The 23,550-nt window shown below is 34.6% G+C and overlaps 2 protein-coding genes and 1 long non-coding RNA gene across 4 annotated transcripts in view; 2 read left to right on the top strand and 1 right to left on the bottom strand.

Annotated features, from left to right (window-relative positions):
- Window positions 1-23,550, bottom strand: part of LOC126903128 (uncharacterized) — a 120,613-nt gene that overhangs the window by 64,814 nt on the left and 32,249 nt on the right. The window lies entirely within an intron of this gene.
- LOC126900793 (uncharacterized) lies at window positions 19,319-20,423 on the top strand. Its single transcript, XM_050676731.1, has 4 exons — window positions 19,319-19,430; window positions 19,488-19,808; window positions 19,982-20,086; window positions 20,170-20,423. The coding sequence occupies exons 1-4, from the start codon at window positions 19,319-19,321 to the stop codon at window positions 20,421-20,423; spliced, it is 792 nt and encodes a 263-aa protein (XP_050532688.1).
- LOC126903142 (uncharacterized) lies at window positions 21,358-23,505 on the top strand. 2 transcript variants are annotated; one of them, XR_007703425.1, is made up of 5 exons: window positions 21,358-21,699; window positions 21,761-21,836; window positions 22,174-22,267; window positions 22,483-22,602; window positions 22,672-23,505. It is a non-coding gene; the product is annotated as an uncharacterized LOC126903142 (long non-coding RNA). The 2 variants fall into 2 exon arrangements; XR_007703424.1 differs by lacking the exon at window positions 21,358-21,699 and having other exon boundaries at window positions 21,712-21,836.

Here is a 23,550-nt window from a genome sequence, read left to right as displayed (position 1 = left end):
CAAAACCGGTGTGCATTTAAATAAAGACGGAACATTGAAAAAAGGAGGTCAAAAGTATGTAAACACCATTAAACCATTGTTTGATAACGGTTATGGTGGTAACCCAAACAATTCCTTACCGTTGTTTGAAAGCAGCAGCAGCAACATCAGTGACACATCCATTATCGGTGCGGGTCTACAATTGAGATTGAACAACAAGAAAAAAGATTACGTTTACTGGGACGACCCCAACGAGCTCGTGGAACGTTTACGTTTATTGATATCAGCCCGGTCGGCTGGCAACACTGGAGTTTCACCGGAAATCGTTTCTATATTGGAAGAGCTGCAGGAAGCCGGTTACATTGAACAGATACCAGCGGCGTTATGAATAAGAACATTGCTAACGAACTACACCGGCAGGCTCGCAGGACGTATACCCGTGCCCGGATAAATATCAAGGGTCTCGATGATATATGGCACGCTGACCTCGTGGAAATGCGCGTATACCCTGATCGACGACATCGTTATATTTTAACGTGCGTCGATGGATTTTCAAAATACGCGTGGGCCGTCCCGTTGAAAAGTAAAACGGCCAACGAAGTTACCGCAGCCATGAACGGAATACTGAAACATGGTAGTCATCTTAAGGTTTTACAAACGGACAATGGTAAAGAATTTTACAATAAACAATTTCAAAAACTGATGTCACAATACGCAATCAATCATTACTCTACTTATTCCACGATGAAAGCGTGTCTAGTGGAACGTTTTAACCGCACGCTGAAAAACGCAATGTGGCGTGACTTTAGTGCACGTGGCTCGTACAAATGGGTGAATCGGTTGTCTGCGCTGTTGCACGACTACAATAACGTGCGTAAACATAGAACAATCGGTATGACACCGGTGCAAGCGGTGAAAAACCCAGACCTGGTTCGGTTCAAATTGCGTCAAATACCGTATAATTTACCGGTAAAATTTCGTGTGGGCGACAAGGTGCGGATCAGTGTACATAAATCAGTGTTTGATAAGGGTTACTTACTAAAATGGAGCACCGAACTGTTTACCATAGTTAAGGTTAGGCAAACAGTACCGCCAACATACTATCTAGAAGACTATCAGGGAAATCCAATACGTGGTTTGTTTTACACCGAAGAGCTGAACAAGACCAGTTATCCGGACATGTATTTAGTCGAACGAGTGTTGCGAACACGAGGGGACCAGTGCTTCGTTAAATGGTTAGGATTTGGTCCAGAGCACAATTCATGGATACCCANACCAGAGCACAATTCATGGATACCGAAAACCAATATCTCACCTCAATGACTGTCGATATACAGGGTACTGTGGCAGCCGACCGATCGTTGGTCAAGGAACTGACTGTCATTGCCATAGACTGTACTTCTTTCGCTCATTGGATTTTTAAACATCCAAAAAGTATCGAGGGTGATGCTAAAACAAACTTTTGGTTGAAAAAATACCTACATAGAATGGATACTCGTTGCGGTGACGTTGAATACAATGAGTTGCCGAGAATCATGAAACTGTTGCTGTGCGAGACCATTTACGTGAGGGGAGTTGTGAAAAAGCGAGTAGTGGAAAAGTACATACCGGGACAACGTATAGTCAACGTTGAGGATTTGGACTGCCCACCGATGTACAATTTAAGTTGTGTTACAAAAATGTGTTGTATCCGACACATGAACAACTCGACAGTGTGTAGTTTATACAAGGAAATTTGCTTAAAACAGTGGATAAATTATAATATGTAACATTATTGTCAAAAAATGATTTAGTAATATTCTCATTTGTATTCGTACAATAAATATATTTTCCATAAATAAAATGTATATTAATGATTATAGTAAAATAAAATAAATATTTCTAAAATACGTGTAGTACTTACTATAGGTTATTAATACCTATTGTATAATAATCTGGTATTATCAAAATACAAAATGGGTAAATATTTTTGTTTTAATTATAAATATAGATATTTATTAAAATATGAATTCTAAATTACATTTATTTAGAATTTTAATTCAGTAAAATATTACATTAAAAAATCTTAAAACTATATTTACAACTATATTTACAACTATATATACAACACTTATATTTACAAAAAACCTTTTCATAAAATTCAATTACACGATTTAGCATACAATATATTTTACATTTGTCAATATGGATATTTAAAGAATTTTACAATCTTATTACTATTATAAAAAATAATGTTGATCAAATTTCTTCCGGTGGAATGGCATAATGACCATAAGCCAGCGTGTCAACTATGTTGTCGAGCGTGTAACGCTTATCGTCGAAACGGTTAAGCATCAATTTGGTTGTACGTAAAGTATGTACTTCGTGCTCCAAAGAACGAATTGTCCCGTTCTGCCGGTACAGAGTGTACGGTAGTGATAATGTCTGTGGAATCTCACCATCACGTACGGCTCCGATGACTACACGGCCATTCTCTCCGGCCAACGCTCGTTTTCACGCATCGTCGCCATCGTTATCGTCTTCAAACAAACATCGTTTGTAATCGTCCAAAGACAGATGGTTGCGGATGACGTGTCCGCGGATTTTTTTAGACTTTAGAGTTCGCTGCCTTCCATGTCAAATGCATAGCACTCTGAACGAAGTGCAGCGATCTCAAAAAGGGTGAGGCACGGTCTCGTCTGAAAACAGACCAGGCGTCTTCTTCCTCGAGGTCGAGTAACAAGGGTGATCCTTGGGCAGGCTAGATGCGTCCACGTGCACTAGTAAATCAGGACTGTCGGCTAAATACTTCTCCTCGGAATTCGGTATAACCGAAATTCAGTACCCCAATTCAGTGACGATGAAATGCGCGTCGTAACCTGAAAGATTGTGCAAGAAGCACGGCGCAAAGTAAAACAGTCTTCACTTTCAGGTTACGCGCATTGCACAACGTCTGTCTGAATCGGCCCGATAGATGGCAGTGGTCTGCGACTTTGGGGTTGGAATCCTTGAATGCCGTGCGACATAAGTCGCATAGCACTTGTTCCCCATGCCTGCACACATCATCGACAGACATTCGGAAGGGAACGTTAGTTTTACGCAACAATTTGGAAATGTTGCGCGTCACTTCCATTACAGCCATTACGAATGCCTTGGCGACCTCTTCGCGATCCTCAGAGCCACGGTATATTACCGGTGATATCGGTATACCGTAGAGTTCGAGGAGCTCAGAGGGCACAACGTCCAATGTTTCTACCATGAACTCGTAGCTCATAGGATGGTGTGTGTGCACAGTCCTAGTATAGGCACCTATACGATTGTCTGTTTGCTCCAACAAGGCCTCAAAATCAGCGTAAATGACAAACGGTAACCGTTGCGTCTTTACCCACGCTTCAAAGGCGACCTTACTACCCTCTGCCGGCATAACGGGTAAAATTGGTTTATTCTTGCCGCATATTAACTTGTGTTGCTCCAACGCTTGTTGACCTCGAAGAATATGTTTCTTAGGTTGATCATCAAAGCTAGTGAAGCAAAGTCTGCAAGTGTATATGCGACATTTGTATTTAGTTTTTTGGCTGCGCACGAGTCTCTAAAAGTCTGAAATGTACGCGTAATGATACTTTTCAGAGTCACCGATGTACAACAGGTCAAAATGATTCTGTTGCTCTTGGTCGGCGACTCTTAGCGGATACACCAACCACTTCATCTTATCGTCGTCTCGTTCCAAGCCGTACACGTTGACAGACACGTTAGGATTTCGTCGTTCAAATATTTTAATTTGGGACACAGGTGTGGGGGACGCACAGTGGTCTGAAATCGAATTTTAGGCGCTCATAAGTCCCATTTTAAAATGTACTCATAATGTTAAAATAATTATGAAAACTCAATTCTAGTATATTGCTTAGACAAAATATAAAATTTCAAGGTCACATGTTAATCCGGTCGTTATTTATAGCCGTTTGAAGTATAGATATGGTTATATTACGGTTATTTCAACATAAAAAACGTCTTTCGTTGTAAAGTTTTTTAACAAGTTAAAAAAAATTTTTTTCGACATTTTTTTTTATTATTTTATTTAAAGTAAAGATTAAAGATAATATGAAAAAAAATTTCGAAAAAATTTTTTTTTGACTAAGTAATGATCGTTTTAATAAAATAGAGCATTTTTTGAGGCGTTTTTGAAACTAAAAAGCACAATACTAAAAATTACCCTATTTTACCCAAGTATCAATGCATAGATATTGTAGAGCAACTAGTCTAGATTTCAAAAATATGATTTTTTATTGCGGCGGACAAAAATAACTGTGCATAAGGCTAATAAGATTAAACCAATTCGTACATTTTTNGACATTACCCTTAAAAATTGAAAAAAATGCCCTCGTTCCCTGTAAATGGGGGAAACCTTCAAAAAAATTACAAATTTAAAAATCGCTAATTTTCGAAATTTTTTCAATTTTTTTTACTTAAACTTCCATAACTTTTTGAAAAATCAACAAATCAACATAATTTTTTTTTATACTAAAACGTTAGATATTTACCTTTCATTTGATATCATTTTTTTGAAAATCNTAACCTTTCGTTTGGTATATTTTTTCATAAATATAACCCTTAACCTGCCCACAAGGGGGGATTTAAAATGACATCTTTTTCAAAAAAAATTAACTTTTTCAACTTAACTTTTGAAAATGTTCCGGAAGGTCTGACACTTTTATATATATCTTAAATTAAAGCTAATGTAATATACTTTATTATGAAAAAAAAAAATTTCGGACTTTATTTTATCTTCACGGAGAAAATGGCTACCGAATGCTATTATTGTGTGAAAATTCTCGATTTTATTTTTTACATTTTTAACTTTATAATGCTATGACATATTGAAAAGTGTATGGATCAACATTATTTTTTTATGAGAAATAATATTTTTTAATAATCCCTTTTTCATTCTACATACTTTATCTTAATTAGGATATTAATAATGAACTAGCAGATAATGTAGCTTTTGGAATAGTCTACCAATTTTTTAAAATTAAACAGTATCTAAAGATTTGCATCGAAGCGTTTTTTTTTTATAGTGATTTTAATCACTGTCAGATATCATTATACTTGATCCATCTATACCACATCACCACTGTGCCGCGACCCCCCTGAGCTGGGTTTTTTTTATTTACAATTAGCTTTCATTTATTTCAATTTCTGATATTGAATTGTTTAGGTTATTCATTTCATCTTCGACGTTCGATTCGGAATTGTCAAATAAATTTTGCACATCAATAGAACATTTATTTATACTTTTTTTTGAAAATAATTTCATTGAAGATATATATGGATCACTTGATACTAATAGCATATGCATTAAATCTTCATTGGTATTATACCTCGAACTTTTTCTAGTGTGGTGAAGTCTTATTTTTTTATAATCTTTGTTTCTGGCTTCCTGGGCTTTTTCCGAAAGTTGACCTAAAAATGTATTCAAATAAATTGTTACACAATTTAATTGATGTATAGGATTGTAATGAATATATATATATATATATATATATATATACAAATCGGAAGTATTGCGAATCGTATTACGTCCGTTCCATGAATTAACACTTTGTGAACACTAGCAGGCATATAATACTACGGGTATAAATTAGTAAAAAGTTTAGCTGTTTCCATAGCATAAATATGAAAAGCATCTATATTAATTTTTCCAAATCGTTTTACTAAATTTATATCTATACCTGTTATACGAGCTGTTATTTCCGCATTTTTGAAAAATCGTCTTGCAGTGTTTCCATCGTTTGAATTTCCTTTTCCTAATGTATTGAATTAGTATATTTAGTAAACATAATTATTATTACTTACAGCTTAAATTTTATATTATATAAGTAACATTGATTTACCCTGTAACATAACATCAATCAAAAGACCAGTTTCTAAACGAAATTGATCTTGTATTTGTTTTTTATTATTTTGCACACTTAATTTATGTTCCAGTTCTCTAGGCTAGAAATATAAATTTTAATAATTTCTTACATCATAAGACACAGTAAAAGTATATTCATGTTTTTAAATTATTTTTTAAATAAAAAAAAATTAATATATATAAAATATTTTCTTATTTAATTTTTTGTTGATACATTTCAGTTAAAAATATTTGAGAGTATACATATAGATGAAAAATATTAAAATAATATATACTTACTGTCCATTTTTTGCAATCTAATTTGTATGCTACGTGTAACAAACATTCCATTAATCTTATCCATGCATGTAGTGAAGATAAACCATACTTTAATGATTCATGCTTAACTTTGTATTGTAGAACATTATTAATATCATTCATTTGTTTTGGAGAAGCGCCACAAATAAAACATGTTTGACTTGAAGTATCAGTCATAGAATTCCACACCTATTTAATATTAAAATGATCAATTATTATATGATATATAATTTTATATTTAATAAGAAGAAATCTTACTTTACAAACAATCATTTTTAAAATGAATATATTAATAGCAAAAATTATACTTTTTTTTTTTTCACCGCCGGTATGCTGTGGACCGCCCTGGAACTACCGTGAGGTATTGCTTCAGAGCGGCCCACGCCGTCTTAAAATTCACACCACCACGTTGTGAATCAGCCCGAAATTAATCAAGAGCTGATTCACAACGTGGTGTGGCCTCCCCCGTTAGCCGGATCCCAAAAGTCGGGATCCGTTGCCCGGGTTGCACCACGTGGAGGTGGGGGCAGGACTTTGCGAGGGTTGGCTTAATAAATCACAAACATACATAATAACACAAAATATAAAAACACATGCAATAAGCACCTACAGCGCCAGTCTAGCCGACGCCGTAGGTACTCCCACCCTGGGCAGTCTCTGCCTCAGGCGTTCGGCCTCCTCTTTTTGGCTCATCACCGATTCGGCGAACGCCTGAACCAGAGACCACCCCTCCCGGCTTCTCAGCATATGGTCCACCATGGACCCCAAGCGGGATTCCAAGTCCTCCCGCTCGTTGGCCCACACTTCGCACCGGAAGAGCGTATGCAGAGCATTGTCCGCTTCTCCCGGGCGATCCCGACAGTGATCGCACGTCGGCGCGGCTGCCTTCCGAATACCGTGAAGGTATTCGTTGAAGCAGCCGTGACCGGACATCACCTGGGTAAGACGGTACGTCATTTCCCCATGAGTCCGGCCAATCCACCTGTCGAGCCGGCTGGGTCCGATGAGGGTCCTCGTCCACGCTCCCACGGATTCCTCGTCGGCCAATCGTTGGCGCCAACTGGACACGGTTACGCTCCGTAGCTGCAACCGGTCCTCCGCGCGAAGCGGTTGACCGGTGCTCTTCCGGAGCTCGTATCCGTTGGCGCGTTCGACGGCCAACAGGTCCGCGGGCGGCAGAGAAGCCAGGATCCTGGCCGCCACTCCGGACACGGTACGGTATGCGCACACCGTCCGGAGAGCGGCCCTTCTCTGGATCCGGTTCAACGCTTCTACGTTCTTGGGCGAGTACTCCAGTATACTCGCCCAGACCGGGGACCCGTAAAGGAGGACCGAGTGAACAACGCTGACTATCAGTCGGCGTCGATGTTCCTTCGGTCCCCCGATATTCGGCATCAGTCCCGCCAGGCGGTCCATGACCTTCTGAGCCCGCTGGGCCGCACATTGAACGTGCGGCCCGAACATCAACCTATCGCCGATGAGCAGGCCCAGATAGCAAAAATTATACTACAGAAATAAAAACTTACTTTGCCATCTATCATTGTAAATAATAATGAATGTTTTACCATAATTTCTTTATTGTTAAATTGAACTTTTGATGTAGTCAATTTTTTTTTTGGACTTCTATTTTATTTACTTCGATCAATGTTGTTTGAACAGTTTCTTTTTCAAACATAAACTTAATTAGACGGCAAAATCGTGTTGATGATGTACGTTCATTAATCCAAATTATGTTTTTTTTTCCTAATTCATTGAAAGAATGCAATTGTAAAGGCACTAGCGAAAAAAGAAATAAATTTCCATCTGAATAATTGTTTGAAGGATAATGATATATTTGTTTGTATTGTGCTTGTCCACTACTACCATCACAGCCCCACTTGTAAATAATTTCATACATTTTATTATAATTTTCATTGAAATTAATAAAAGGTATTAAAAATAATCTTTGACTAGTATGGTCAAGTAAGTCCTGAAGTGGAATTTCACAACGTGAGTCAGATTATACAACGTTCAGGGTAACATTCCCTTTTAGCAGTTATTATTTTATCATAAGATGGATAAATGTCGGCTTTCCTATTTTTCGCAGATAGTCTTATATTTATATATTGCTGTTTCGTCAAATTGTTTTCTACAAAAAAAGCCAAGGCTTCTTCAACAGTATAAGGAACCAAGTCTGATAAATAAGTCTTATTAATATTATTTCTAATTTTAGTCGCTTTTTTTGGTGAACTTATAGACTCTTTTACAACTTGTGCTATGCTTCTTTGACCAGATACATTATAAGTATACTGTGAGGCATGGTGAATTTCAGCAGATGACATGTCAATAGATGACAAAACACTATTTATTTTACGTCTTTTAGTATTCTCTCCACAATTCATAAATTCTTTTACAGGGCGACCAAGACTCTGTCGGGTTTTAATGGAATTTTTTTTAAGCGTGTTTTTATGAATACTAAAAGACATATCAAGCCATTCTCTATTTTTTTCGCAAAACTTATTTGAATTTCGAAATGACGAAGTCCACTTTTTAGCTAATGCCAAAGTAAAATTTAAAATTGCACTTTCTATGGATTTGATGTACGTATCATTCCACTTCAAACCACTATACCTTTCATATATGTGCGTAACTATTAATTTTCGGGCACCCACAAATGTCACACATTGCATCGAACATTTTTGTCGCACGAGTTCGAACAAATCACGGTGTGTTATCTGTTTTTCAGTTATGTTATCATCTTAAAATAAACATATTTAGAATTTTAATGAATATTTTTCATTAGTATTAAAATTAATATATGGTTTTTATATTTCATACATCTATAAACATGTTAAATTCACAAATTAATTAAATCTGTAGTCGAAAATTAAGAAATTATAATTTGATAAATGCATTTTTATAGAATATTCTTTAATATAAAAAAAAATATTTATAATCATTAAACTTCTAGCAATTAATCAATTCATTTTTAATTGCGTATTATAATATTGTAAATCACATAACTAAAATATGTTTTTACTTACTTTCAAACTGATTATCCATAGTAAAAATGTTATGAAATTATATATCTCGTTAAATGAAAAATTTATTTGACTAATAAAATATATTGAATTATAAAATTTTTAACAATAAATATAAAATTTGGCAATTTACATAAAAAATAAACGTACTTTGCTAAAACTGCACAATTAATTAATAGCTTAAACATAAAATTCTCAATAAAACATTACAAGAAACAAACAAGTTGTATTATTAATAACGTAGTGTCATAGTATCAACGTAATGGGACATGTCTATCGATTGTTAAAGCCCAAACTATCTTATAAAAGTCATAAATGTTGTCAAACAACTAAAATGATTTGAACATTGAACATAACATGAATAGATGTAAATTTAGTAAAATATAGTCGAAGATGAAATGAATAACCTAAACAATTCAATATCAGAAATTGAAATAAATGAAAGCTAATTGTAAATAAGAAATGCACGAATTGGTTTAATCTTATTAGCCTTATGCACAGTTATTTTTGTCCGCCGCAATAAAAAATCATATTTTTGAAATCTAGACTAGTTGCTCTACAATATCTATGCATTGATACTTGGGTAAAATAGGGTAATTTTTAGTATTGTGCTTTTTAGTTTCAAAAACGCCTCAAAAAATGCTCTATTTTATTAAAACGATCATTACTTAGTCAAAAAAAAATTTTTTCGAAATTTTTTTTCATATTATCTTTAATCTTTACTTTAAATAAAATAATAAAAAAAAATGTCGAAAAAAATTTTTTTTAACTTGTTAAAAAACTTTACAACGAAAGACGTTTTTTATGTTGAAATAACCGTAATATAACCATATCTATACTTCAAACGGCTATAAATAACGACCGGATTAACATGTGACCTTGAAATTTTATATTTTGTCTAAGCAATATACTAGAATTGAGTTTTCATAATTATTTTAACATTATGAGTACATTTTAAAATGGGACTTATGAGCGCCTAAAATTCGATTTCAGACCACTGTGNGAGTACATTTTAAAATGGGACTTATGAGCGCCTAAAATTCTATTTCAGACCACTGTGGGACGTCAATCCTGTGAAATCATACGTGTGGTCCTCGTTAAAATATTTTTGATTGATTGACACGCGTATTATTATTAACCCCAACGTGTCTCGCAAAAATGGCCCACTTGAAACAGGACTGATCGATGTTTTGTGGGATGATGATTGCTCTTCTATGGTAAATTTCGGGTGGGACTGGAATATATGATGATCCGGCGAGGGGCGTATACTTGTATACGCTGAGCATGAGTCCGTCGATATGCGCTAGCGTAAATCCGCTAAATACGAGTACACGTATTCCTCAGCGAGCATAATCTCGAAATCGTCATTGACCGCACCTACAATGTCCGTGTCGGACAACAACACCCTAGCCCGTGTCTTGAAGGCACAGTCCGTGGGCGGTGCTTCCGATCGCGGTATATGGTAAGAAGCCTCCAATTTGAGATTATATTTAATAGGCCGAACAGCTGCGATTCCGCCGAGTTTGGCAACCAGCTCAGATTTAACAATACGTAGAAAATCTCGATAGCTCGCGAAATTTTCCACGTTTTTCCGATAAATCCAAACGGCTCCCCTCTCCAATGCGGAATCAATCTCGATGAAATTTTTCGCGTCTGGCAATTGTATACGCAACCTTTTCGATTTTAATCTACTGTTGTTAGCCTTACGTTTAATCGAATGATGGTGTAGAACAGTCGCGGAAGAGATGGCTATGAAAAAATGTGTATAAAACAATTTGTGTATCGAAAATATCGAAATATTCAATCAAAAATATAAAAACTTACCTTGTGCAGCACCAGTAAAATGTACATCAGTCATTGTTATTCGATTTTAAATTTAAATAAAATAAATACTAGTACTTGAATACGTTTAACAGAATATTTTTAAGCAATGTTTTAGCGAGCCGTAATTAATGCTTAATCAAAGAGTGAATAAAATCTTTAGTAACGTCTTTATAAATACGGTTTGTTACTGTATTATCCGCTGCACCAGTGTTGATAAATTGTATCGTTATTTATAATAGCGTGAAAAAATTCAGCGTAATGTAATGTGTAATGTTTATACATATTTGTCATTAGGATTTAAAACAGTTGCCTTTGTAAAAATTATGACCTTCTGCCGTCTCAAATGCGTTGACGGAACAAGAATACAATCCGTCCAGTCGAGACTATTACTTAATTAAAAATAATTAATTAAAGTTGTTAAATACAGTAATTATTTATAACATTGAGAGGGAGACGTGTAATAAATCAGACAAAAATATGTATGACATAAATCGATAAGTGTATTACAATTATAATAATAATATTATAATCATTAGAATATATGTTCCAGCAATTATTATCGTCGTCGTCGTCTTCGCGGCGGCGGCGGTAGTAGTAGTGTTTATTTAAAAATGTGTTTTGCTATAAGAAAACTCTAACAGTCGTCATTATTATATATTGTCGACAAAAAAAAAAAAATACTGATTTATTATTCACTATACCAATAACGGTCAAACTTATAGATCGTATATTATCAATTAATGTAATTGACGGCGACATCGACGCCGCGTTAAGCCATCTGCTGTATTTATCTCGAGTGCTATAGTATAAAAATATAGCACTCGAGATAAATACAGCCATCTGGCAAACAATGTTTCGAACTAATTTTTTTTTTTACAAATTAGGTAAATTTAACATTTTACGTACAGACTTTATCTAAATATATGCATGTCGTATATCAAAATAGCGGATTCGACGTTTAAAATTCATACTTTTCACCGTAACCGTATAGCTTACCTGGAAAGTGCATTTTTTTTTTTCGTCAAAAAACCGATATTACGTATATACTATATGGCCGAGCATAATTTAGGCGCGCGACAAGTTGTGTTAGTTACCGTCGTGTTTCAATCCCATGTTCTCCATGCAGANCCGTCGTGTTTCATTACCCCCCCTATCATAAGACTTTGTGGAAGAGGAGAGGTTCCTCACGTGCCATAGGTTAGTTTACGTTGGGTTTCGACGTTCCCTCTCCCATTGCATTATGTTAGTTTACGTTGGATTTATTACCCCCCTTCACACCTCTTCACTTACATCACATGTGGTGAGGTGGGTGGGTGAAGCGGAGGGGGGAACCATAATTCCCTATATTACCCTACTAACAATAGACAGTCAATTAGGATACAATATTGAGTTAGCAGTTCATTGCTTTAAGTAATTTGAAATCAACCGGACTTATGGACTAGATTTGCTGTATACAGCAACATGAATGATTGTACAATCATGTGCGACAACAATGAGCAAATATCAAGTTCAAAAGCCAAAACACTATTATCATTAAATATTAAATTATTAAATAGATCAATGCAATATTATATTGGATAAAGATTTAGACAAGTTGCAATCAAATGGACTTATGGACTAAATTCGTTGTGTAAAGCAACATGAATGTGTACAATTATGTGCGACAACAATGAGCAAACATCAAGTTTAATAGTCAAAACAATATTATAAGTAAATATTAAATTACTAAAAAGTTTAACTGCACTATTAACTTGGATAAAATTGTAGCTTTATCTAAACTGAACAACTGAAACGAGTGGTTCGCAAATTAACAGTTTCCTGAGAATGGTCTAATAAAAATGATTTTATTATTACAAACAAGCATAGAGTTAAGGTATCCAAAGTTTCAATGTAAAATGACAAATGAGCACTTAGGTCAATGTAAGCTAATGTGCGAATCACGAGGTATATAAGTACCAAATAATAAATTAAACTATTTATTTATTTATTTAGCTAACGCCAATCGGCAATTTACAGAGATACTTATATAGATACTATGAATAAAAATTTTAAATTTAAAGATTAATTATGATAATAACAATTATTTACATTTATAATATATACAAAGAATAACACTAAAAATAAACAGTACATGTTTGTGCAATTTTAAACAAATTATGAAATTATGATTTATTAAGTATTTTAAGCATTCGATGGATGGAATGATTGTTGGAATAATTATTATGATGGGAAGGGATAAGGTAAAGAGTATGTTTCCTGGTAAAGTGTACGGGTACTCGGAATGAGATTGAGGAAAGGAAGTCAGGAGCATCAATTGCGCCACTGAGAATAGAAGTAATAATTGTAAGATCAGCGTTTAATCGGCGAGAGGAAAGCGGAGGGATATTTAAGGATTCTCTAATGTTCGAATAGTCATGTAGTGGATGCTCAATCTTGAGCAAGTAAGCAGCATAAGATAAAAACGGGTTTGAACACGTTCTAAGCGTAATTGGTCCTTAGCCAAATATGGGTTCCATACCACAGCACCAAAATATAGCGGACAAGGGAAAAGTATAGGGAGCGAAGACAGGTAGGAGACGTGATAGGCTTGTGTTACGCTTTATGAAACCCAGAACTTTTAAGGCTCTTCTAACTGTTATAATTATGTGTTGTTCGAAGGAGATAGAAGGTGATAGGTAAAACCCGAGGTCTTTGATAGAAGTAACACGTTCAAGAGGTGAGCCATTAAGAGTATATTGAAAGACAATGGGGGACCGTTTTCGATGGAATGACATACTTAGACATTTATTAATATTAAGCGCAAGGCCAATACGTTGAGTCCAGATAAAGAAAGAGTTAAGATCTGATTGGAGTTGACGGCAGTCAGAGATGGAAGCAACTTTAGAATAAATCTTTATATCATCAGCAAATAGAAGGACTTTAGAGAAAGAAAGGTAATTATTAATTGAGTTAATGAAAATAATGAACAAAAGAGGACTAAGATGCCCCCCTTGGGGTACACCTGAAGGAGTAAAGAATTCATCCGAAGTAGCACCTTGAATTTTTACAAATTGCACTCTTGGACTAAGGTAAGATTGGAGCCAGGATAACAAAGGGTTACCAATACCTAGAAATTCTAGTTCAGAAATAAGACGGCTGTGGATTACCGAGTCAAAGGCTTTATTAAAGTCAGTGAATACGGCATCAACTTGACAATCAGATTCAAAACTTTCTAATATGTAAGATGTGAGAGCTACGGTACAAGTAATGGTAGATTTCCCAAGATGAAAACCATGTAATTCATTCAATAATATGTGGTTAAAACTTCTATTGATGTACTTATGTATAATGGATTCAAACAGTTTAGGAATGTTGGGGAGGATGGAAATAGGCCTGTAATTAGAAACCAGTGAGGGATCACCAGATTTAAAAAACAGGGGTAATCAAATAGGTCTTCCACACAGCAGGAAAATCGCCTTCACCGAGAGAACGTCTAAAGAGGAGGAATAGAGGATACACTATAGAGTTTTGACAGTTAAAGAGTAAACGTGCAGAAATACCATCAGGGCCATTAGAATTGTTATTTTTTAGAGAGTTAAGTGCGAGTTGTACATCATCAAGTGTAAAGTGGCAATTAGAGGGAAGTTCATATGGATAGGTATTATAATTAGGAAAATTAAAAGGTGCACAATTAGAGGAGTTATACATGGAATAGAAGTACTTAGAAAACAAATTAGCAGTATCATGAGGGTTATCAGCCGTAGTACTGTTCCAACATAAGGTGGAAGGTAATTTGTTGTGTTGGCTTAAAATTTTAAAATGTTCCCAAAAGGAGGAGGGATTGTGAGTAAGCGATTGTTGTGTATATTTTATATAGGACTGATAGTCTGTTTTAGATAAACGTTTGCATTTCGCACTAAGTTCAGAGAAAACAAAGTATTCATTTGGCAACTTATACCGTTTAAAAATTGCATGGGCACGTTTTTTCTCTAGAATAAGATTTTTAAGTGTAGAGGAGAACCAGAGAAAAAATTTGGTTGATTTGTAGGTTTTAGTAGGAACAAACAACTGAATTGCACGAAGTAAGGCTTCATTGAAAATAGAGGCAGCACCGTCAATTGAATATTGTGAAAAGGTCGCCTCCCAGTTAAATGAGTTGACGAATTGCGAAATAGCGGAGTAATTCGCAACTTTGAAGTCTTTGTAAGTATGGGTGTAATCTGCTATATTTTCAGTTAGGAAAGGAAATATGATGTGAAGAGGTGGATGAAATGGGTCAGGAATGACAAGTGATTCTAATGCTGCTCTAGCAGTGACTTTATTGGAGTTAGAAAAAATTAGATCTAAAATACTGCCATAACTATTGGGGAGGAGGTTATGCTGAAAGAAATTTAAGTAAGAAAAGGAATCAATGATAGTTGTTGACACAATATTGTGATCATCAGTCGCAATTAACTCAAGCTCGTCAGATGACCATGTAACATTAGGGAGATTGTAGTCTCCACATAGGATAATAGAATGAGGTTTATACGAGGATATAATTTGCTTAACAGAGGTAACGTGGGATTGAACTATTGGAAGAGGAGTATGAGGAGGTAAGTATACACAACCTACTAACAGATGATAAGAGTTAACAGTTATGTAATAGGATGGAATTTGAGTGAATTTTTGATGGCGATTAGTACTCCACCTCCTCTGTTAAAAGGGCTGTTGTTTGGATTTCTATCAAGTCTTATCACCTGAAAGCCAAAGAAACTAAGTTCACTGTTGCTAATGTCTGGTGTCAACCAAGTTTCTGTAAGGATAATAACATCATAAAAGTAGAACAATGGAAAGGAACACCTAAGATCGTCTAATTTAGTTTTGAGTCCACGTACATTTTGATAAAATGTTTTTAGGTTAAGGGCATTACTACATAAATTATAGCTTATAACATTAGGAATAAAATCAAATTTAGAAAATAAAGTTTTAAAGTTATTAAAATACAAAATAAAAGTATTTAAAGTTTGTTGACCTGAATAACAGTGCGTACAGTAAGACGATTTTGATATAAAGGTAATCATACAGCTTCGGCTGAAGTTTTGGAAAGCATGGACAAAAATGTAAGCAGTCTTTCGAAGCAGTGGGCTCTTGTCTCAGCAGTGGTAAGTCATAACTTGCTAGTTTTTTGACTGGACTAGTGCAGCGTTCAAAGTATGATGACGTCTAGTCTGGGACGACCGATGGAGTGGAACAATAAATGGGATTCCATCTCTATAGTTGATAGTTAGGTTAGTTTCACCGTTCTTTTTATGACTTTCCAATTCGGTGTATACGAGACGGATAGACTCTCGTTCAAGAGGAGTGCGATCGCGGGTCATCGAGATAGAGCGAAGAATGTTGTCGGAAGGCAGACCTTTGACGCTTTTATTAAATTCGGAAACAAGTTTAAAAGCAATGTCTTTAGAGGGGAAAAAATACTTTAAGAGGCCGAGGTCCTGCATTATTAGGCTTACCTAGTCTAATTGACTTGAGACCCGTCGATAATTCAGGAATGTATGGCTTAATTGGCTCAATAACTTTTAACGTGTCATTAGACATTCTGTCTTCTAAGACAGAAGAAGAAGATTCGACAATTTCTCGAATGATGACATTCCGAGAACATTTTTCGCGGTCAGCAATTTCTTGAAGAATGCTTGGTATAGTGTCAGCAGAAGAAGAAAAGTGAGAACTTTTGGTAGATTCCAGGGTTTCAATGCGCCTAACTAGATTAGAGATATTCTCACGGAGTTTGTCATTTTCCAATTTTAAATCTATAATCTGAGAAGATAGAAGTCCTATACTCTCTTTAAGTTCAGTAAATTGGGCATTTTGGGAATCACAAAGTAATTTACATTGGTTAAGGGTTTCTACTTGAGTTATTTGGTGCTCAGCCATAGTTTTGTTGAAAGCCTCTAAGGTAAGCGAACTGGTTGTTCTTGAATTAGACCGGGTAATAATTTGAGAGGCAGCATTTGGAGATGTTGGTGCCATAATTCGACTTAAACAATGTCACTGATTGGATGCTCCTTAAAATTTGTGGATACAACCAAAGTTACAGCAATGAATGTTGAAAACAAAGATGATACTACGTGGTAACTTAGTACCCGCGCGTTTAAGTCTCCAAGAGAACAACAGAGATGAACAGCTGATTTGAAATTGTATCAACAGATATTGATAAGACGTAGATTATACTCACAGTTGCTCACAGCCAGAAAGAGGTTTATTATATTTCAAACTGTTGTACTGCCTTATATATTTGGAAAACACTAACAGAGATGGATAGAGTTTTAAAGAATATAAAAAACAATACTAGTGCAAAAAGAATATATAAACACAATAGAAAAAATAAACTTAAAAGGGAGTGTTGATTACTAGATAACGTTGAAACTATTGAAACTATTGAAATTATTACCAAATACGATAAGTACACGGTTGGTGTTGTATTTAAACTGCCGGTTCAAATAGGCCAACAAGAGTGCTTAATGAATTAATAATAGACAAAACAACTTTAGTATTACAACACAAAAAAAATATAAGTTTTAAGAATACGGGAAAAGTAATAGTTGAACAACGAAAGCGAGAAAACAATGTTAAACAAAATCAAAGGTATTAAGGCGACGAATAATGAGAGAGTAAATACAAAACCATAACGGCCAAGCGTTCGATGAGTGGAGTGTTATCACCAGCTGATACACTATCAGTATGACCAACTTGAGCGTTCACCCGAACATACCGGCCACCACAAAGGTATGCACCTTTATAATTGATAGGCAAGTAGTCCAGTGGTCGAAGGACTGCAAGGATGTTGAACTGATGGTCGATGGATGTGAATTGGACAAATATGGTTGAATGAAGACAGTTGATCTTGAGAAGGAGACTATTATTTATGAAGTTAGATAGATTGATATGGGGAGTCCGTGAGCGGTTTGTGGTCGATATGAAGCAGGTGGGAGTGATTGCCTTTGCAAATACAACAAGGTTTTTGTTCTTTGCAGCATACAGCTCTGTGTCCTGGTAACAGGCAATATAGACGAAGGACATACTCTTTGGTGATATGGTATCTTTTGATGCCAGGGGCTAAAAGAAATGTTGTACATGTACGAAGGAGGTGGAAGGCCGAACATAATGGGCACCTTTCCGTGGCCACCGTGTATTTAACCTTCTCTTGAGGTTGGTTCGACGACTCAACAGCAGTTGGAGTAGGCCGACTTGAAACAGTACGAGTAGTAGATGGACGAATGGACGAGAGCGAAGGAGATGTAGTTGGACGAATAGACATAGGCTCTGTGGATGACTGCTGTGGACCAATATCAGCGAGTGTTGCCGCATGGTGTAAATATATGATCAATTCATGGACAGAGGGTAAGGAAACAAGATTCCTACTTTCTAGAACTTTCTCCCATTCTTGCAACATGACAGAATCCATAGACTTGACAATGGCCCTCACCAAAGTGACATCGCAGTCACCCACAGGGTAACCTAACAGCTGCAGGGTTGACAGAGCTCTTTAGACGTGAAGTAATGCCCGATGGATCGAGTACGACGAAGTGTGGTTCATGGTTGGACATTAAGCCAATTTGTCCAAAACTTGGTCGGCTACACGTCGTTTGGATGAAGAATTAAGACCAGCTAATCTTAAATTTGCCGATTGATATCTATCTGCCATTGTATTGTTCGAATGTTTGAAATAAATCAAAATCTACAACAAAGAGGTGTATTAGTAAAGTTTGGCAGCAGGTCTAAGTTTTGTTCCAGTTGAAGTATCGATGGTAACAACTCGAACAATCCCATCTGGACCATGGTAATTTTTTATTCGACGAAGCACTTTGTTTCATCATAGTGTATATTATTTTATTTAATATTATTGGTTTACTTATTGTTTATTTTTTTAAATACACTTAACAAGAATAGTTGTGACATGTATGTAACAATGCATACTATCGTCATCACCACAATCGCCGCACACCGAAAGAATTTTCTGGATGATGCTTATTGTGTTAGAAAATTATATTTAATAATCAGCATATAATCAGCTAATCTGCCATCAGGCTATTGTGTTTGTAAAAAGAAAAACATACTATGTTTTTTTTTTATTAGTCACAACTACAAGACACCAGTAATCATGTATTTGAGTTGGAAGACCCAGCAAATTGGCCATCAGTAATAGATAGATAATATCGTTCATGTATTGCAAAAAAAAGGACAATTCAAATAAAAAAATTTTAATTTCCAGTGAATAAAGAACAAAGATCATTCTCTGAAAACTATTATTATAAGACTATGACAAATGGTGAAATGTAATAAGACCATGGCTCATATAATGAATGCTGTATTTTGTTTTTCGTGTCGGTTGTTCCCAAATCCTAAGAACAAAACTAGTTTTACTGATGGCTTCAATAACTGGAAAAATTTATCTGAACGTATTAAAAGACATGATTATTCAATTTATCATAAAAAGTCTAATCAACAATGATTAGAATTATCATGGCGTATAGATAGTGGTAAAACTTTAGACAGTGAACTTCAAAAAGAAATTCGAACTGAAAATGACCGCTGTAGAACAGTACCGAAAAGAATAATAGTTCGTATTATTTATCTTGCTCAACAAAATGACGCGTTCCGAGGAAAAAACTATACCATTTATACAGAATCAAATGGTAAATTTCTTAAACTTATTGAAATGAAAACAAGTTTTGATAATCCTATGGCTAAATACTTGAGAAATATAAAAAATAAAATAATCCATCAACATTATTTGGGACCCAGGATACAAACTGAATTATTACATTTGATTGGAAGTAAAATAAGGACAAAAATCATAACACATATTAAAAAAGCAAAATATTACACTATTATGCTTGATGGAACTCCTGATGCATCTCACTAGGAACAATTAACGTTAATCATCAGAATTATACAGATAACTAAAACTTATAATAATGTTAAAGTATCTGTTATAATAATGTTAAAGTAAATATGGTTGGACATAAGCAAGGTGTACAGGCTAGAATTTTAAATGAAAATCCTAGAGCGTTGTTTTTGCTGTGTTGTGCTCATTCATTAAATATTTTATTAGGTAAGATTTTTAGTTGCCTGTTCTTTATTATTTTTTATCTAAACAATATGTCATTAATAATTATTTGAATATTATTATTTTAGGAGATATAGTAAATTGTATTCCAAGAGCTATAACCTTTTTCAGAGTGATACAAAGGTTGAACACTTTATTTTCTGCTTCTACAGAGTGTTGGGAAATTCTGGAAAAACATTTAAAATGTTTAACATTGGAACAGTTGTCTGATACTCGATGGGAGTGCCAATTAGAATCTGTGAAGGCCGTGAAAGTACAACTTAAAGAGATAAATGAAGCGTTAATAGAAGTAAGTGAATCTACATCAATACCGGCAATATAAGTGAAGCTATTTCTTTTGATGAACATGAAATGTCTTACGAAATTGTTCTAAGTTCAATAATATGGTATAATTTATTAAATAATATTAATAAAATTAGCAAATCTCTGCCAAATAAAAGCTTTTCAATTGATTTTGCTGTAAATAATTTGAAAGGTCTCAATCAGTTTTTAAATAAGTATCGAGAAAATGGATTTAATGAAGCACAAGAAGAAGCTATACTTATTTGCAAAAAATTTATTATAACACTAAAGTTTAAGTCAAAAAAAATAAGTTTAAAGAAACGAATGTTTAATTATGAAAGCTATCCTGTATTATGTTCTATAAATGAAGAAGAAACTTTTGTAAATGATTGTTTTTACCAATTTTAGATCAAGGAATTGTGTCTATTGAGAGGTGACGACTTGGGCCACGCAACGGATTGTGGAGTCGCCACCCTCATGGCTCCCTTGCAAAAGGAAAATCGGGTCGCCAACCACTTAAGCGAGGGTCTTGATCATAAAAAAAACAACACCCGGATCATAAGTGGATTTAAAAAAATAAACAATAAGTAAACCAATAATATTAAATAAAATAATATACACTATAATGAAACAAAGTGGATCGTCGAATAAAAAAGTATATCTCCCTTTATATCCTATTTTCGTAAGCCCCTCTAAATATGAGCCACCTGGAAGAATTTTACGTTTTTTCCGCATTAAAATTCCGATCTTAATCCTATCGCCTCCGTTTCCGTACCGTTCGACGGCTCTTATCGTTTCGCGTCTTTTCCGACCGCCGCTCGAATTTTTCGCCGTACCCGTTTTCTTAAATTCGCGATTTTCGCTATTTCATGGAACGCCAAACGACGCGAAATAGGGGAGCGCGCCTCCCACTCGGCCCGTCGCGTTCCCGCCGTTTCGTCGTTATCGCCGCGTCCGACGCCCGAACGCGGTCGTTATCACAACCGCGCCGCCGTTTTGTGCGTCGTCGTTTATTCTGTCGTTATTTCAATATAGTGTTTTGACCGTATTCGTTTATTAATGTGATTTTGTAAATTTTTCAGTTCTATTGCGATTATATATATATTAATCGAAACGTGCGCTCGATAATTTTACAGCGATGACGACGATCGACTTGGTTTTCGAATTGTCTACGTTTTAACGATGATATTGTTTAATTCCGTTTTGTAAATTTATCCGTCATACGTCCGTTTATTCATTATAAATTAATTATATGGGGGTAGTGCGTGTTTATTCGTTAAAAAACGCGTGCGTTGGGCGACGATTTTACCACTATTGTAATTAATATACCACTATTGTAATTAATATATATTATTAATTTGATTTTGTCATTTTTAGGCTGTGCTACACTGTTGTGCCAGGATAACCGAGCTGTAGATTGTTGGCTGTCATCACTATTGGATTTCTGGCACAGGTAAAATTAATGTTCATTTGTCAAAAGAAATTTATTGTTATTCAATTAAAAGTACAATTCATCTTTATACGTTATTATTAATTTACTTAGCATATTTGTGTCAATTTGTATTTCATTTACCGGTGACATTTGTACTATATCAGTCTACTCAATCTCTCTCTCTCTCTATCTATGTAAATATATATATATATATTTACATAGAGATACTTTTTTTTTTATTTTTGTTTGCATGTACTACATTGATATTTGTGGTAATAATAATAATGTTACAATTTTATAATTGTCTATATAATCATTGTAATGGCTGTATTGATTAATTTGATTTTGTAATTTTTAGATGGCGTTTGTTGTGTCCGAAGGACTGCTTCAATAACGGTTCAGTCCGTTGGCCAAGAGCGCAGTCTCTAACTGCTAACCGATTTATTACACAAGTAATTAATTTTCATATGTCAATTAAAGTTAGGTGATCATTATATTATCTATTGGTGACCGCATTGTGTAATGTGTGTTGAATAAATATTTTTTATTTTTGTTATATTTAATCACACTCATGAACATGTTTGTGGTCCTGTTGTAATTATTTTTTTTTCCACGGTCGTACAATATAGCAATGACTGTATTAATTTATGTGAATTGTAATTTTCAGACTGCGGGTGGCTTGGATAGCAACAACATTATCATTTTTTTTTTTTTTTTTACTCACGGTGTGTCGTTCATTTTTGTTTAGCCCGTGCTTTTCCCTTACCGTTGGAAGAAAACCAAAAAGGTACGGTATGAGTTTTGTAATTGGGACACTTGAATTTTTTGTTTTCCTGATTTTACTCTTTACTTTCAGATCGCATTTCATATATACTGCCATTATTTTGTTGTCTTCTCGGTGACATCTAACTGCCGAACACAGCTTGGAAAACACTACTGTTGGCCTTCGGAGTTCATCGAGAAAACGACTACAGACTTATCCATCGATCGTACTTTAAAGTTATTATTGAATTATGTTTTTTTACATAAACTCTGTTCTATTTTTTTTTTTCGTGCATAAAACTAAAAAAAATTAAAAATTGGAGTTTAATTTGATTATATAACTTTTTAAATTATTTATTTTATGCATAATTAGTAATTATAATTAAAGGAACACATGTGAATTTTTAAATTAATTTTTATGCGTCATACAATTAATATAACACCGGCTCTGTAAAATCGTATACGTTAAATGAATATTGTATATCAATAATAATTAATTGAAAGCCGTTTATTTAGCTTTGGCACTGGACACTTTATAACCATAATTTTTTTTATATTTGGCCTGGGAAATTTTTAGCATACTAATTATTTATAAGTTAATTAAAATACTTCATTTCTATATAGGAAACACCATTATCGTATAAAACCAAAAGATTTTATTAAATACCTCAAAATCAGTTTTTAATATTAAATTATTTATATTATCTTTCACTACTCTTATTCATTTAATCAACCCGTTCTGTAAATTAATTAACTCCCGATACAATACAGGCTCAATGATTTTCTCATAAGACATTTCACTACTTTCTAATTTATTGTCTATTAAATGTCGACACATTATAGTATATCGTTTACATTTTACATTCATAAGTGAAACATTTACCGAGTACAATACATTATAATAATATTAATTGATGCCTTAAACTATTGTAACTTTCAATATTTTTTATTTATTTATTCGTATCTGTTTTGA

The sequence above is a fragment of the Daktulosphaira vitifoliae genome, unplaced genomic scaffold, assembly GCF_025091365.1.
Source record: "Daktulosphaira vitifoliae isolate Bord-2020 unplaced genomic scaffold, ASM2509136v1 Scaffold_3, whole genome shotgun sequence".
Lineage (NCBI taxonomy): Eukaryota > Metazoa > Arthropoda > Insecta > Hemiptera > Phylloxeridae > Daktulosphaira > Daktulosphaira vitifoliae.
Note: the sequence above shows the minus strand (reverse complement) of the source record. Positions and strands in the feature narration are given on the sequence as shown.